This window comes from Festucalex cinctus, chromosome 1 (assembly GCF_051991245.1).
Source record: "Festucalex cinctus isolate MCC-2025b chromosome 1, RoL_Fcin_1.0, whole genome shotgun sequence".
Classification (NCBI taxonomy): Eukaryota; Metazoa; Chordata; class Actinopteri; order Syngnathiformes; family Syngnathidae; genus Festucalex; species Festucalex cinctus.
Genome location: NC_135411.1, coordinates 16,188,788 through 16,204,107, shown reverse-complemented (window position 1 = coordinate 16,204,107; position 15,320 = coordinate 16,188,788). Strand labels below are relative to the sequence as shown.

At 41.3% G+C, this 15,320-nt stretch overlaps 1 protein-coding gene across 1 annotated transcript; it reads left to right on the top strand.

Moving 5' to 3' along the window:
• The first annotated feature begins 49 nt into the window (after positions 1-49).
• rb1cc1 (RB1-inducible coiled-coil 1) lies at positions 50-15,276 on the top strand. Its single transcript, XM_077519517.1, has 23 exons — positions 50-418; positions 1,702-1,824; positions 1,914-2,040; positions 3,271-3,441; positions 3,666-3,868; positions 4,603-4,996; positions 5,073-5,243; positions 5,384-5,568; positions 5,649-5,835; positions 5,913-5,994; positions 6,056-6,120; positions 6,206-6,309; positions 6,393-6,519; positions 7,180-9,056; positions 9,210-9,390; positions 10,727-10,835; positions 10,909-11,164; positions 11,257-11,308; positions 12,991-13,038; positions 13,214-13,272; positions 13,419-13,546; positions 13,667-13,737; positions 14,329-15,276. Exons 2-23 carry the CDS (start codon positions 1,754-1,756, stop codon positions 14,404-14,406), a joined length of 4,746 nt encoding a protein of 1,581 aa, XP_077375643.1. The 5' UTR covers positions 50-418; positions 1,702-1,753; the 3' UTR covers positions 14,407-15,276.
• Positions 15,277-15,320: the final 44 nt, after the last annotated feature.

Genomic DNA, 15,320 nt, shown 5'->3' with positions numbered 1-15,320 from the left:
TATGTTCGCTCTTGACCCTCCCGCGTAACCAAAGAGCCAATCGTTGTCGAACCGCCCACAGGAGATGACAACAACAAAACAGAGCGAGCGAGCCTGGGAGCGTAGTTGGCTCCTCGGTATAAACAACAGCAGATCTTCCCTCTGCTTCTTTGTTACACCATCCCTGGTTGGATATTATAAACATTACTTATTTTAAAAACGGTAATGCTCTTCACGATACCTGGTCCAAGGCAAGCTCACTATGACTGCCATTAAACCGAGGCTAGCCGCGTCTTCAAGCTAGTGTTGCTAAGTTAGCTCTATGTCTGCCAAAGTAACGCGGCTTAGCTAGCTTGCTCGGTTGCTAGCTTGTTAGCTAGCCCATTCGCCTTAGGTTGGTAAGGTGGAGACCAACAGCGGGAGATGCGGATAAAGTGAGGTAAGACATTCCATTTTGGATATGTAATCCACCTTGTTATGTCATGTACATACTAATGCACACATATGATATGACCGGTAATGTCCGCTTGTTTCGCTGGTAAACGTCAATTATATTTTCAACGACTGTGGTTGTGTTTGGCTAATGGCTACTTAGCGCAGTTAGCAAGGGGTATCATTACAACAGATGCCGCTCGCTCCAGTAATGGAAAAGTACAGGAGTTATCTCAAGGGTAATTTACATATACACAAAGCCAGGTTAGTCACACACACACGAACAAAAGGTAAGAAATACATGACAATCCGTTGGCCATTGTGTGACCCTTCAACCTGAAGGGCCTCTACTGTAGAATAGGTTAATGCCTGGTGACCTTTTAGTGCTCTTAATAACATTTGAATGCATGACCAAAATTTGATGGTGAGTCGCGTTGAATTATTTTGCCAGCAGTGAAGTATTAGGTGATAACAAAGAAAATAGTTTTCCTCGTTTGCATTGACATGTCACTGATTAGTTTAACTTCGTTTGTTGAACAACTGTGTTTCAGGGATTCTCAGCTGATGGGCAGGTAGTACAAATTACAAGGGGTACTCAGTTTACAATGGTATAGATATATGATATTAGCTAATTAGCTTCGTATTTGCTGTTTTTCATTGGATTGTTTTATATTTATGACCTAGAAATATTTTTCTATACAAATATTTACAGTCATAACAGTGGTAGACTATGGTGCGTTTCAACAATATACAAATTTGGGTTAAGTCGCCATCGTAGGAGCAGTGAAATATTTTACATCAAAGAGTCAGAAGTCAAAAGTTGCTTTTTATTTGGAAAATTACATCTTGACAGGAATGTATCAGAAACATTACATTTCTTGGAGTGTAAATATGACTTCTAGTTTCTTTTTAAATAGCCTCTCACATAAAAGATGTCAGTATAATTATCCAGACTGCTAAAACTGTTCCAGCTGCCTTTTATGTGACACTTTACTAAAAAAATAAAATAAAATGAAAAGAACAGATCAGTTCCAAGATGTACATACATGCATTTGTCATATGTTCATGAGCAATTTCTTAATGAGGTGTTCTGAAAGGCACTTTGAACATGTAAGAATGTGGTTAAAGTAACACAAATGTTTTCATTTTTGAATAATACATCATATTTATTCTATAATGACTATTTTATCAATTGGTTATTCTCTTTGATTATTTATGACACAAATAACTATCAGTTGGCATTGATGGGGGGATGTTTTTCATTTGGTGTGTTTTTTGCTTCTTTGAAAGGTGGCCTTGGAAGACTAAATGAACAAGTGCGGAGGCCAGCGGCTGATTCAACATGAAGTTGTATGTGTTCCAGGTTAACAATGGCAGCACACTGACATTTGACACCGATCTTGCTGTCCAAACGTAAGACAAACGGCCACTCTGCACTCTGAAGCTCTAGTCTTCCTGCTGTTTTGACATTGGTATAACTTTTATTGGATTTCTTTTCTCAGTGTGCTGGAGCTTAAACATGCCATCCAGGCAAAATATAAGATTGCAATGCAACATCAAGTCCTTGTTGTCAACGGAGGGGAATGTATGGCTGCGGAGAGGCGTGTCTGCAGCTACAGTGCTGGCACTGTAAGTGTATAATTTTATTTTCACACCTGTTATTAAGACATGGCTGGTTTGATCCAGCCTGCCATGCATTTCTAAAATCACCAAAGGAGGTATTATACGAAGCCCAAACACAGTTTACACCAACATGCTGTTAATACATGATACATGATTGCATGCCCGCAATTTTAGTGTGGCTATGCGGTTGGAGAATGAATGAATAATATAACTTATTTCAAGTTAAATTATTTAAACACAACTCTTTGAATGGTAAACTGCCTCTTATTCTTTGACAATTGTATTTAAACCTGCCCATACTGTATTGTGAAATATCTATAACAAATTAAAATATAAAAAAATCTAAACAAAATAATACTACTCATGCAACAGTTAAAGTAAATGTTGATTATTCAATGACACCCTTGATAATTTTTCAGTGCATTGCAGTTTTACAAAACCATTTTTGCACCATGGACCGATTTCATGTCTAGACATTTCAACAACTCAGCATAGGAAACAACAAGAACATAGGATTTAAAATACAACTCACCATTATGCTTAGTGGTGCACCGATAAGTTTGATGTGCCTGCAGAGGATTGCACGTGCCTTAGAGCTGACTCGTCATAATCAACAAAAACACAACTTCCTTGATCAACTGATGAGGGTTAGATTACTGAGCAGTCAGGTCAGATAGATACATGTGAAATGCATTCCTATGTACACAAAAAAACGTACTCAGTTTTATTTTGTCGTGTGCTTGCACAAATTAAAATTATCTGGATCCAGATACGTTTTTTTGAAGGAGACAACACCATACACACCTCTCACATCTACACTAGAAAATGCATTTGGATCCAGAAGTTTTTATTTTGTGAAACCACTTGACTAATTAAATTGAGCAAATTCAACACAGCATTGTCTTCAATGGATGCCGGTGTCACAAAATGCAGAGGGAAAAGCAAAAAAAAACAACAACAAAAAAACAGTGCGACTTATTCTTTAGAAAAGTGAAGACTCACTTCAGTTATGTCCAAATTTAGAGGTGTATTTTTCCTGAAAATGTTGTTTCATTTTGGAATTGTACAAAAGTTGTGTGCGTTTCTACTTTATGCAAAGCCTGGAATCAGTCAGTCTTTTACCTAATATGTTCAAATTACTTTGAAACTACAAGAAAATAATTCACTTCCCACTTTCAGAATTCACACGCCCACATACATTGTATTGATTCACGCTTTATCGTCGTTTGCCTGCAGGAAACAAACCCCATATTCCTGTTCAACAAGGAGATGATTTTGTCCGACCGGGATCCAACCATCCCCAAAACCACCTTCTCCATTGAGAGTGAGATTCAGGTGAAGGTGGAAGAGTCGCTACTGATGCCAGCCGTCTTTCACACCGTTGCCTCTCGAACACAACTTGCTCTGGTAATTGACAGTTTGTGAAACGCTTCTCAAATAACGCACCTCAATACTTAATTGTCTTGCACAGAGCGTGTTCACATCATGTTTACACATTAAACAAATTCATATGATGGCATGTGTACTTTAAGTTTTAAAAAGTGGGATAAGTTGTGGTTTATGACAACCATTCATTTTTAGTTTTAAAATTGAAAATCTGACTGATACAATGTGTTCTGCTCGCCACACAGGAAATGTTTGAAGTTGCCAACAAGCTAAGTTCGTTCTGTGAACGTTTGGTTCATGACGAACACCTCCAGCACCAAGGCTGGGCCGCCATCATGGCCAACCTGGACGATTGCACGCTGTCCTATCAGAGGCTACTTGTAAAATTCGACACTGCATACTCGACATACCAGCACGATCTGGAGGAAATTAGGTTTAAGCTCACAAAGTAAGTTTCGCTAAAGGTTGGGAACCGCTGTTTAATGTATTTCACTAGTTCAAAAAGTGAAACTTGTGCATAGCTTCACCAAATAGTCAAATATTTTTTGACTTTATTGTAAAATTTCAATGATTATATCTTAGAGCTAACGAAAACACAAACTTCACCATTTCGCATTAATTGGACTTTTTTTTTCTTTTAAATAAGTGTGTAAGTTTTACTTTGAAATGAACTACTGAAATAAGTGAACTTCCCTACGACGTTCAAATTGTATTAAAATGCTCCTGTATTGTTTCTATAGCATATAATACTCAGGACAGAGAGATGTGTACCACGTACTTTCGTTTTGTCTTTGTCATCACTGGTAGCCTTGTGTGCCTTATCTCTCTTTCTCTCTCTCTCTCTCTCTCTCTCTTTTTTTTTTCATATTTTTTTTTATAAATTCACATGTCATCATTCATCTTTCCAGAAAAACAAACAAGTTCCATCTAAAAATAAAACAAGAACTACTACTAAAAGTGTAACAATATGACCAATATAACATCAGGGAGTGATCATAATTTTTTTTTCCAAATTATCCTAATTTACAATTAAATTGGGCTTTTTTATTTTAATGTACCGTAACCATTTTTCCCAACATTTCTCAAACAAATCATGGTTCTGAACTTCTGATTCACAAATGCTGTTAATCCTTCCATTTTGTAAATGTTTGTTACTGCCTTATCTCTCTTTAATTGTCACAGGCTGGGGACAGCAGTCGCTGTAATGGCCAGGATACCTCTGCTGGAATGTTTAACGAGACAAAGTCATAGAGAGCACATGAAGAAGTCGGCCTCCACCCCGGACAAAGATTCAGACGAGACGGAAGAAGAAAAATCCACTGACTCGGTGTTATGTGCCCCAGATGCACAACAGGTACAGGAGGTACAAGGTTCTACCGACGCGTCCAAGAGCGAAGGTGCTGGTGAGCAAGACATGAGTCAAATGACGGACAGTGGAGGTTCTAGAGCCGCGGCGCAGGATAAAGACAGTCCCATGCCCCAATTCAGTGTCACGCTCTTGGACTGGATCAACGTGCAGGATCGACCTAACGATGTGGAGTCTGTTGTTAGGAAATGCTTTGATTCCATCAACAGGGTGAGCTGCTGTTTATTATAAAAAAAAAAAAATGTGCAGTGCTTAAAAATAATATTAGAAATCTTTTTTCTGACAGCTTGACCCACGGGTCATTGAACCCTTCCTAGCAGAATGTCGCGACACCATTGCCAAGTTGGATAATCAAAACATGAAAGCCATCAAGGGGCTAGAGGACCGGTTGTACGCTCTCGACCAGATGATTGCAAGCTGCAAGAAGCTGGTCAATGAACAAAAAGAACTTGCTCAGGTGTGTTAAGTGGAGGAATAATGCCTATCAACTTAACAACTTAAACAACCAAATGTTACAGAAATAAGGGAATTATTCTAACTGCTCCAGTGCTTTGTAGGAGACTTATATTCATTGATGTTAATATTGATCTCTTACAGGGATTTTTAGCCAATCAGAAGCGGGCTGAAAACCTGAAGGACACATCCGTTCTGCCCGACTTGTGTCTGAGTCACACCAACCAGCTGATGATCATGTTGAACAACCACAGGAAGCTGCTGGACATCAAAAAGAAATGCACCACTGCCAAACAGGAGCTGGCAAACAACCTTCAAGTCCGACTCAAGTAATGATCCTCATGCTTTTTATTGGGTTCTGTATTGTAGTTGACAGCCTTGTGCCCATTTTCTCAATCTTTTGCATCAGATGGTGCTGCTACGTGATGCTCCACGCAGACCAAGATGGTGAGAAGCTTCAAGCTCTGCTCCGGCTCCTCACTGAGCTCCTGGAAAGGGTGCGTGTGGTTGAAGCCCTCAGTACAGTGCCCCAGATGTACTGCTTGGCGGTGGTGGAAGTTGTCCGGAGGAAAATGTTTATGAGACACTACAGAGAGGTCCGCAGTTTGTCTACCCTGTTATTTCTGTTTGTTGGGTGTGATTACACAAACTAGCAATTGTTATCTTTTCCCAGTGGGCCTATGCACTTGTGAAAGATGGCAAACAACTGTATGAGGCAGAGAAGTTCAAAAGGGAGAACTTTGGGAAACTCTTCAGTAAGTAATTTGTTGGTTGTTGACGTCACACATGAGATCATGACTTGAACGTCTTTTTCAGGAAAGTCCTTCCTCAGAAATCGTTTGTTTCGAGGACTTGACGCGTGGCCTCCGACATCATTTTGCGTAAGGCTTTTTTGTTTCTTGATTAATAGCGTTTTAACCTGATATTATGACCACTTTTATTCATTCTGCTCTCTATTGTTCACAGACACGGAAACCACGAAGATTTGATGATGAGCTTCCAGACATCTCCCTCAATGACTTGCAGTACTTGAAATCGTGTTGTCCTGTCGAAGTGCAGCCTTTTCTCATGTAAGCATTTACCAATGACGTTTAAATGCAATTGTAAAGTTGTAATTCACATTTAAAAGTCATCCTAATTCTTTCTCTCGTAGGGTCCCGACGATTTGCGACTTTAAGCCTTTGAATCAGCACGTGGAGAAGCTTCATCATCTGGTCCAAGTTGCACAGAGTTTGGACGACATGTCTCTAACTGTCACTAACCTGCTGAGTGAACAAAGGGTAAATCCACATCTTTCAACGATGGCCTTCGGACCATGAGGATGTTGTCTAACCATAATGATAATGTTAAATGAAATGCATTATATCTGCAAATTTATTGGGACACTTGTGGCAAGTGAATATACGGTGCTTCAGCTCTTTCTATGAAGACAATCTACAAAAATATTCTTAACTATAGTATGTTCTATGCAGCACTACAAGTATAAACTTGGTAATATTGTGTTTGTGTAATATTATGAAGCCACCCGCTTTTACCCATTTTGTGGGTGGAAGAGGGTTGATTTTCCCACTTGCTGTCGACTGCAAACAACATCATAGTTCACACTGCAGGCAAATGCGACCCAGATCGGATTTTTTTGCCCAAATGCGATGTGTATCTCACTTTTTTTATGCCAGTGTGAACAGTACAATTCCGACTTCTTTCATATCCGACCTGGGTCGCTTTCATGTGTGGTCTAGATCGGATACGTATCTGAATTTTTGCAATGTGACCGCGGTATGCCATTCCTGTGATTGTTGCATCAGTTATGTTTTCCTTACATTTACCACTTTTTTAAGCGCCTTAGCAAAACGTATAATTTACAGGTGTTTATATTTGAAGTGCAACAAAATAATCCTTATGTAAATCATCACATTTGTCGCTATGTTTTGTTTTTCAAGGCGTCACGGAGCCAGAGCACACATAGGTCAACTGCGTTAACGCCTCAGTCGGCAGAAAGCCAGCCTGAGCCTCAAACCTCAAAAAGTCCCGCCTCTCTCAACCTTGAAGGAGCTAGCTCTCATCCGATCCATGTTCCCGCCCCTTTCGAGGACCTATCTCCAGACAGCATCGACGCACAGACATTTGACTTTGAAACCATCGGCCATCCCAACATGGATGCCGTCTTGCAGCCCGGGTCCCTCGACCTGGATTCCCTGGCAGAGAGCCCCGAGTCCGACTTCATGTCTGCCGTCAACGAATTTGTGATCGAGGAGAACTTAACCTCCCCGAACCCCATCAGTGACCCGATCAGCCCCGAAATGATGGTGGAGTCTTTGTATTCATCTGTCATCAACGCCATTGACAGCAAGCGCATGCAGGACACCACGACCCTGGAGAGGGAGAACTCGAGAATCGCCGTGCTCCATCAAGCCATTGACAACTATCGATTAGCCGCCGAGGTGTCCCACTCCAACCTGAGGTGCGTGAAGGACGACCTGTGTCGCCTGCGAAGTCAGGTCAGCAAAGAGCAAAACGACTTTGGCTTTGCCCTGAGGAGCGTGAGCTCAGAAGTTCGCGACATGGTAGACAACATCTGCCGGGCGCTTGAAATGGAGCTGAAAGAGCAACATCAGAGCGAGATGGTCGCCGTTCGGCAAGCGTACGAGAAGCAGGTCCGCTCGCTAACGGAGGACAACCAAGTCAACCAGAATATCGTGCGAGATGTGCAGAGAGCCATGTTGGAGCTGGAGGGGCTGATGGAGCGCAAAGAAAAAGAGCTTACCCAGCTGGAGGGCGACAAGGCGCTTTGGCTGGGAACGGAGAGCCATCTGATAGAGAAGCTCAAGAAATCGGAGCAGCTGATGAGCGAGCGAACCGTAGAGCTCGAAAACTTGGTGGTTTGTCGAGATTCTCTGAGAAGTCAGCTGGAGAATCTGCATTTTGAGATCGAGCGTGGCCAGCAGAAGATTAGGCAGGAGCTGGAGGCTGCGGAGGAGGTGCACTTGAAGGAGCTTGAGGACAGATTGAAGACGGAACATGCTGCAGAACTGGGTAACCTCACAAAGAATCATCAGGAGGCTTTGGAACACATTGCTGCTGACAACATGGCAAAACTGAAGGAGGCATCAGAACATCATAATAGCGCTGTAAAAGAGAAGGACCACCAAATCAAAGACCTAGAGGCTCGCTATGCTGAGCTTGCACAACTGCGTTGCAAAGTGGAGATGGAGCTGGCCCTCAAAGAGACGGAAGTTGAGGAGGCGAGGGTCCTCCTAGAGGAGACTAAGATGCAGCAGGCCGAGGCGGTGAGCTCTCAGGTAGCAGCCGAGACGCAAGTCCTCAACGAAGAGCTCGCAAAAACCAAACAAGAACTTGAGGTGAAAAACGAGGAGTACGAGCTGGACCGAGCCGAGCTGAAAAGCCTCTTGAAGATCGAGAAGGACCACTGCATTTCGGAGCTGGTGGACAGACACGAGAAGGAGATGGCGCTGTTGCGAAGCCAATTGGCCTCCTTGCAGCAGCAGGCCCAGCATGCGGACAGGAGCCACGCGGGGCAACTGAAGAACCTCAAGCAAGAGTTGGACCTGCAGGTGTCGACTCTAAATGAAGAAAAGGAGCTGCAGTTTAGGAATTTCCAAGAACTGGAGCGGGAGTTGAGGACTGTGAGCAGTAATTTGCAGGCTGAAAACGAGCTTTTATGTAAACGACTAGAGGAGGAAGCCTCAGATGAAGCGTTGAAAGTGTTGCAGCTGCAAAATGAGGAGACGGAAAAGAGACTGTCTGACAGGATTCGGCAACTTGAGGATGAGCTTCAAAACAGGCCATCATTATCAAGGTAAATGTTTTGACAAACTCAACTCTAAAGTCTCAAACATTTTAAATCCAATCCAAGGCATGTGAAGCTCTTTGAGACTTTTGTATGATTAAGGGCTATATAAATAAACTTGACTTGACAATAATAAATGAGTTTGCATGTTTGGCTTTTCAGTGACGCAGGACTGCCCCTGTGTGCCGATAGCCGCGCAGATGCACCTCTCTCTCTGGATTCGGCCCTGCAGGAGCGCCTGCAGCAGGAGAGGGCCTCCCTGCAGATCCAGTTGGAGCTCCTGGAGAGGAGGAAAAATGAGGAGATCCAGAACCTCAAGACCTCCCTGATAGCAGAGCAACAGGTTTGTGCGTCTGCTATCGCTGCCGCAACGAATGTCCAGCCCTCCACTTGATGTTTCTTTTTGTTTAAGGAGTTTTTCTCAGGTCCTAAGTAGGGATGTAAAAGTCTCAAAATGAAAGATTTTATTTAAAAAAATAAAATAAAATTGGAAGGAGCGACTTTTCTTAAACACAAAACCTACGAATGTAAAGTGTGTCACAGTCATTTATGAATTAACCTGTAACTGAAGTATAATAACCCAAGTACAGTATACACTTTTTGAAGAAGAAGTCATACAAGCAGTCATATTGTTTAATATGATTTGATTTAATTTATCTCTAATAAGCAACCATCTACCCATCCATCCATCCATTGTCATAGCCGCTTTTCCTCACAAGGATCGCGGGGGTGCAGGAGCCTATCCCAGTTGGCTTCGGGCAGTAGGTGGGGTACACCTTGAACTGGTTGCCAGCCAATTGCAGGGCACACAGATGAACAACCTCTCGCACTCACAATCACACCGAGGGACAATTTTAGTGTTCAATCAATCTACCAAGCATGCAAGCATGTCTTCAAAACGTGGGAGGAAGCCGGAGTACCCGGAGAAAACCCACTCAAGCACGGAGAGAACATGCAAACTCCACCGAGGAAGACCAAATCTCAGACTTGAGCTCACGTGCTCTGCACTGGGAGGCGGACGTGCTAACCAGTTACCCATCGTGCCACACTCTCGAACAAGCATAACAGTAAAAAACAGCATTTTAGAGGAAAAATTAAGAAATATGCACACAAAAAAACAAGATGCAAGTTTGAAATTGAAATAGAAAATTGCCATTAATTTCATGTAATTACTTGTTTTTTTTGTCATATGTCACCTTCCCATGACTGAATGACACTAGAGCTGTCAAAATTAATAGACAAGTAATCGATTATCAAATGAATCGACAACTATTTTCATAGTAATAGTTTGGAGCAATTTTTTTATTGAAAATTGTCCGAAAGGATCTGATTTCAGCATCTCAAAAGTATTTAATCACATATTTCTGTAATGATTATCTTCTGTGTTCAGTCAAAATAAGACATAAGTAATGACCAAAATTAGTTTAAGTGCATCAATGCCCCCTTTTTTTTTTAATCACTATACGAATACAAGATAACAATCACTGGTTAATAAACAGTAATCAGAGGGGGGAAAAACAAAACACTTGAATGCAAAATAAAATTATATTCCAATAGAATAATTGATTCTAAAAATGATCGTTAGTGACAGCACTAAATGTCACTCTCTTCCAAGCTATTTGAATTTCCGTGCTGATGACCTTGAGTTCTTGCATCTAAGTGTACAATTCTTTCTTTAGACAAATTTCAACACTGTTCTGACTCGTGAGAGGCTGAAGAAGGAGCAGATCATCAGTGAGCTCACGGAGAAGCTGCAGAGCGTCACTCAACAGCAGGAAAAGGACAAAGGTGAGCCCCTCCCATGTCCTCTTGTATTCACATGAAAAACACCAGATGACAACTTGCTTGTTTGCGCTCGTAGCTCTGATAGAGACTCTCTCTGAGGACCGAGCCAGCGTGATGCAGGAGAAGAAGCACCTGGAAGAGGAGCTGAACCGCCTGCGCAGCACCGCCCTGGTTTCCTCGGCCATCTTCACCACCCACCCTGCGGCGCAAGAGGTCGCCGGAGCGTGTTCGTCCGAGCTCCTGGCCGACCCCGACAGACTCGCCTCTGTGGCCACCTTGAGGAGCGACGAGCTTGTGGACTCGGCAGTGGAGGCCAGCATGGTGACAGTCCAGTAAGCATCCCAATCAAATACCAACCAAAATGATGAGGTTTTTGTTGTTGTTGTTACAAATTGTATTTTTCTCTTTCTTTTTGTGTGTCTAGTGATAACATCCTGATGTCTGAAGAAAAGCAGAGGATACTCTTACTTGAGAGGGTATTTACACACTGCATTACCAAAACTTCCATCAAATGGCTGGATCTAGCTTCTGTTTCTACTGTACATAAATAGTATGAAACATTTTTGTCTTTGCTCCGATTTTTTTTTTTTAGTTGAACTCAAAGATCTAAAGCTTTTTCCGCATACGCAATATCACAATTTCTCTCAAATATTCTTCACAAACCAGTTCACATCTGTGATAGTGAGCAATTCTCCTTTGCCAAGATAATCCATCCCACCTCACAGGTGTGCCACATCAAGATGCTAGTTAGACAGCATGATTAGTGCACAGGTGCGCCTTATGGCACTTTTCCACCGGACCGGTTCCACACCGAAGCTGAATTTTTTTTTGTCCCCGGATGTTAGCATCTCCATGGGACTCGAGGCGCCCGCCGTTCTTCGCCAAAGTCATAAAAATTCAGTATATACAATAAATATAATAGTTTTACAACAACGCTGAACTATATTTCCAATTTAAAAGGTACTTGTGCATGGATTTGTAATGTTTGTGTTTAAAAAACATCGCAAGTACACAGCACTGGCTTGTGGTGTGTTCCCATTCACTTGAATGAGAGCTGCAGCGGCAGAGCTCTCCATTCAAAAATAGCTTCGCGTGCCGGTGTTGTGAATCGCAATATTTCATCCATGGTGGTCCATATTAAATTGTAAGTATGGTCCAATGTTGGAGCGACTTGCCACTCGTGAGATGTTATCTCAGATCCGCACGCACTGCGGGAGTGCAAGCTTGGCTTGGACAGTTCAAATGTTGTCGCCCCCTTCCTGCCGTGCGCCAGTTGTAATGGAAAACTGACGGGTGCGCTGTGGTATGGTAGCCTGCGGTATGGGACTGATGGAAAAGCAGCATTAGACTGCCCACAATAAACGACCACTCCGAATGGTGCAGTTTTGTTTTATTGGCGCCATGACATAGGCGCAAAGGAGTCTTGCTTCAATAACACCAAGTAAAGGTTAAATGGTTGATTAGGAGTTTATATTATCAGAAACCTGAAGGCAGGAATGTTGTTCCTATATGTTTTAAAATAAAACCCTCGATTTCAATAAATTCACCATCTTAACTCTCACACAAACGACTAATGAAATGTGATTCGGTATTGCTCTACAGGCTGGTTTAATCCCACAGACAGTACTGACTGGTTTACTGAGTCCCCAGCCCCCCAAGAGTGGCAGTCTAAGGCACATCTGAGCGCTAATCATGGTGTCTAATCAGCATCTTGATTTGGCAACCTGTGTGAGGTGGGATGAATTATCTCGGCAAAGGAGAAGTGCTCACTATCACAGATTTAGACTGTTTTGTGAGAAATATTTTAGAGAAATGGTGATATTGTGTATGTGACAGAAGTTTTAGATCTTTGAGTTCATCTAATAAAAAAATTGGAGCAAAAACAGAAGTGTTGTCTTTATATTTTTGTTGAGTGTAGATGATATCGATCTTAAGGAAGATAGTTGGCTGATATGTTCCCCGCTTTATACACGGACGACATCCTGCCTCTGTTTCATCTCTGCATCTGAGGCAGAAAATGACCACGTTAATTATTAGTACTTCATTCAACTTCAAGCTCCCCACACATCCCTGAACTCAAATTGTGCTGCTCTGTTTTCAAGAGATTAAAGAGAACTGTCATTTTTGTGGTCTAATCAATGTCATCAATTTCTTTCAGACTTTACACATGAAGGAGGAAGAGAACAAGCGCCTCAGCCAAAGACTGGTCAGTCCAACATTGCTGCTATGCTCGCGCTGCTCCATTTGGTGGCAGTAGCATCAAAGAGTATAATTCTGATAAACACACAGACCATTTTAGCCTGATGTACAAAATTCTGAACTAGACAAATATCCAGTTATGGTCTATTTTACAAAAATGACTTCTTTTTTTGTCCCCCCAGATGTCTCAAAGCATGTCTTCTGTGTCCTCGCGGCATTCCGACAAAATCGCCATCAGAGAGTAAGTGAACAAATCACTTTACAAACCAATGCTGATGGTTTTTCGATTTACCTCAAAGACGACACCATCAAGGAACGCGCCGCCGCACGTGCCGGAATTATGCATTTAATTCCATCATTGTCTTCATGCCTTTTTGTATTGGTCAGTTTCCAGGTAAGCGATTTGGTTCTCATCATCCTGGATGAAAGACACGACAACTACGTGCTGTTCACCGTCGGCCCGACGCTCTACTTCCTGCACTCGGAGTCACTCACTGCGCTGGACCTCAAACCGGGTCAGAATCAAAACTTTGGAATCAATAATTCTAATTTATTTCAGTGAAAAAAATATTATTATTATTATTATTATTATTACTATTATTATTTAAAATAACGAGTCTGTTGTGGTTGTGTAGCCTCGGGGACATCAAGGCGGCCGTGGGTGCTCGGAAAGGTGATGGAGAAGGAGTATTGCCAGGCTAAAAAGGTATTTAGAGTTTAACAAGCTCAGTGTTTGAAGTTGAAAAAATTGTGGTCTTTATCCATCTCTTTTATTGGCTGTGTTCGGATTCACACCCTATCCACTAAATCGAAACGTTGCCATTTTGTAGTGCTGTTTGAATGTGTAGTGAGCAATAGCCACAGTGCATCTCATAAAGTAGCCAGCACTGGAAAATCAAAATCCCATGTTGCGTTGTGCCCAAACAGACAAATGATTTTCCATTTCCAGGGTATTGTTTCATCAGTTGGGGTGTGAAAATGCCCTTAAAGTAGAGCCACACATCACAAATACAAAATATATATATATATTGTATGTGTTTGTGTAGGTGTAGGTGATCCGATAGATCGTAGTAATGTACTTATTGGCACACCTAAGTAGTGCTCAAAATCAATTTTTCATTTGACTGATGAGTGAACCACTATATTATTTATTAAATTTTTTTTTTTTTTTTTTTTTTTTTTTTTTTAAAGATAATAATAATGCTGGAATAATGAATGAGTGGATGATTCCGAACACAGCCTTTATCTTTTTCGAGTGTTGGGTCTCACAAAAGCTCTTCCTGTGTTCTCTTACCAGGCCCAGAACAGGTTCAAGGTTCCTCTAGGAACCAAATTCTACAGAGTCAAAGCTGTTCCGTGGAACAGAAGAGTATAATAACCAAGTTATAAAATGTAGAAATCATGTTTTTGTTTTTCTCAAGACATTTCACTTGAACGAACTTTTCAAAAGATAAAAAGAAAAAGTATAGGTCTGCATCATGCAATTTTTAAGTCGAAAACACTCATCTGCTATCAGGTTTGTTTTTGTTTTCTTTTAAAGCTAAATTTGGTATTGTGGACCAAATGCTATTAACATAAATCATTAGGGTGCTGCCCTATACACTGTGGCATGAAGCCATATGACCTGCTTGTAAAAAAACAGAACAAAATGGAAACATTAGTTCTCAGCATTATCAGCATTTGTCCTTTGTGGAAAATATTGTCATTATCAAAAGAATTAAATGAAGAAAAAAATATATATACAGTGCATTTATTATGATTATAGATGTTCATGGCATGCTTATTGATATGTTTTCTTTGATTTGACTTATCCAGATAAGTGTCGTAGTGGGAAAATGTAGTTGTTCCTCACAGCAAAGCAGTCAGGCCCGCCTGTGAATACTGACATGTACATTAATTATTATGGCTGAGCTGATTGGGGGACAAATAAGTCACCTTTGCAAACCTGAAAATGCACTTTGAAAAAAAAAAAAAAGCAAAAAGAAAAACAAATGTTAAATTTAAAAAAAAAAGAAAAAAAAAAAGAAGCTTTTTGGGAAGCAACGGAGATGTCGTGATGATTATGATGTCGATAATCATACGCAAACCTTCCGGTAGAAAATATAGAAAGGAACTGTGTGTGACCGTGTTTCATGATGAGACGACATTGTACATGAACCATCACATCTCACGTGTAATAAGAACATGGCTGTATTGCAAAAGAATAGAGTTTTCAAACAATAAAGGATGGATCCCAAATACTGTACACTTTTGTATGTGGTGAAATCTCAATTTATTGCACTTTCGGTT

Excerpts from the sequence above, each read along its gene's own strand:
- rb1cc1 (XM_077519517.1), top strand. The coding sequence starts at position 1,754 with ATGAAGTTGTATGTGTTCCAGGTTAACAATGGCAGCACACTGACATTT. Across the intron at positions 5,244-5,383 it reads AACAAAAAGAACTTGCTCAG|GGATTTTTAGCCAATCAGAA; the intron begins GTGTGTTAAGTG and ends GATCTCTTACAG. Across the intron at positions 6,310-6,392 it reads GAAGTGCAGCCTTTTCTCAT|GGTCCCGACGATTTGCGACT; the intron begins GTAAGCATTTAC and ends TTTCTCTCGTAG.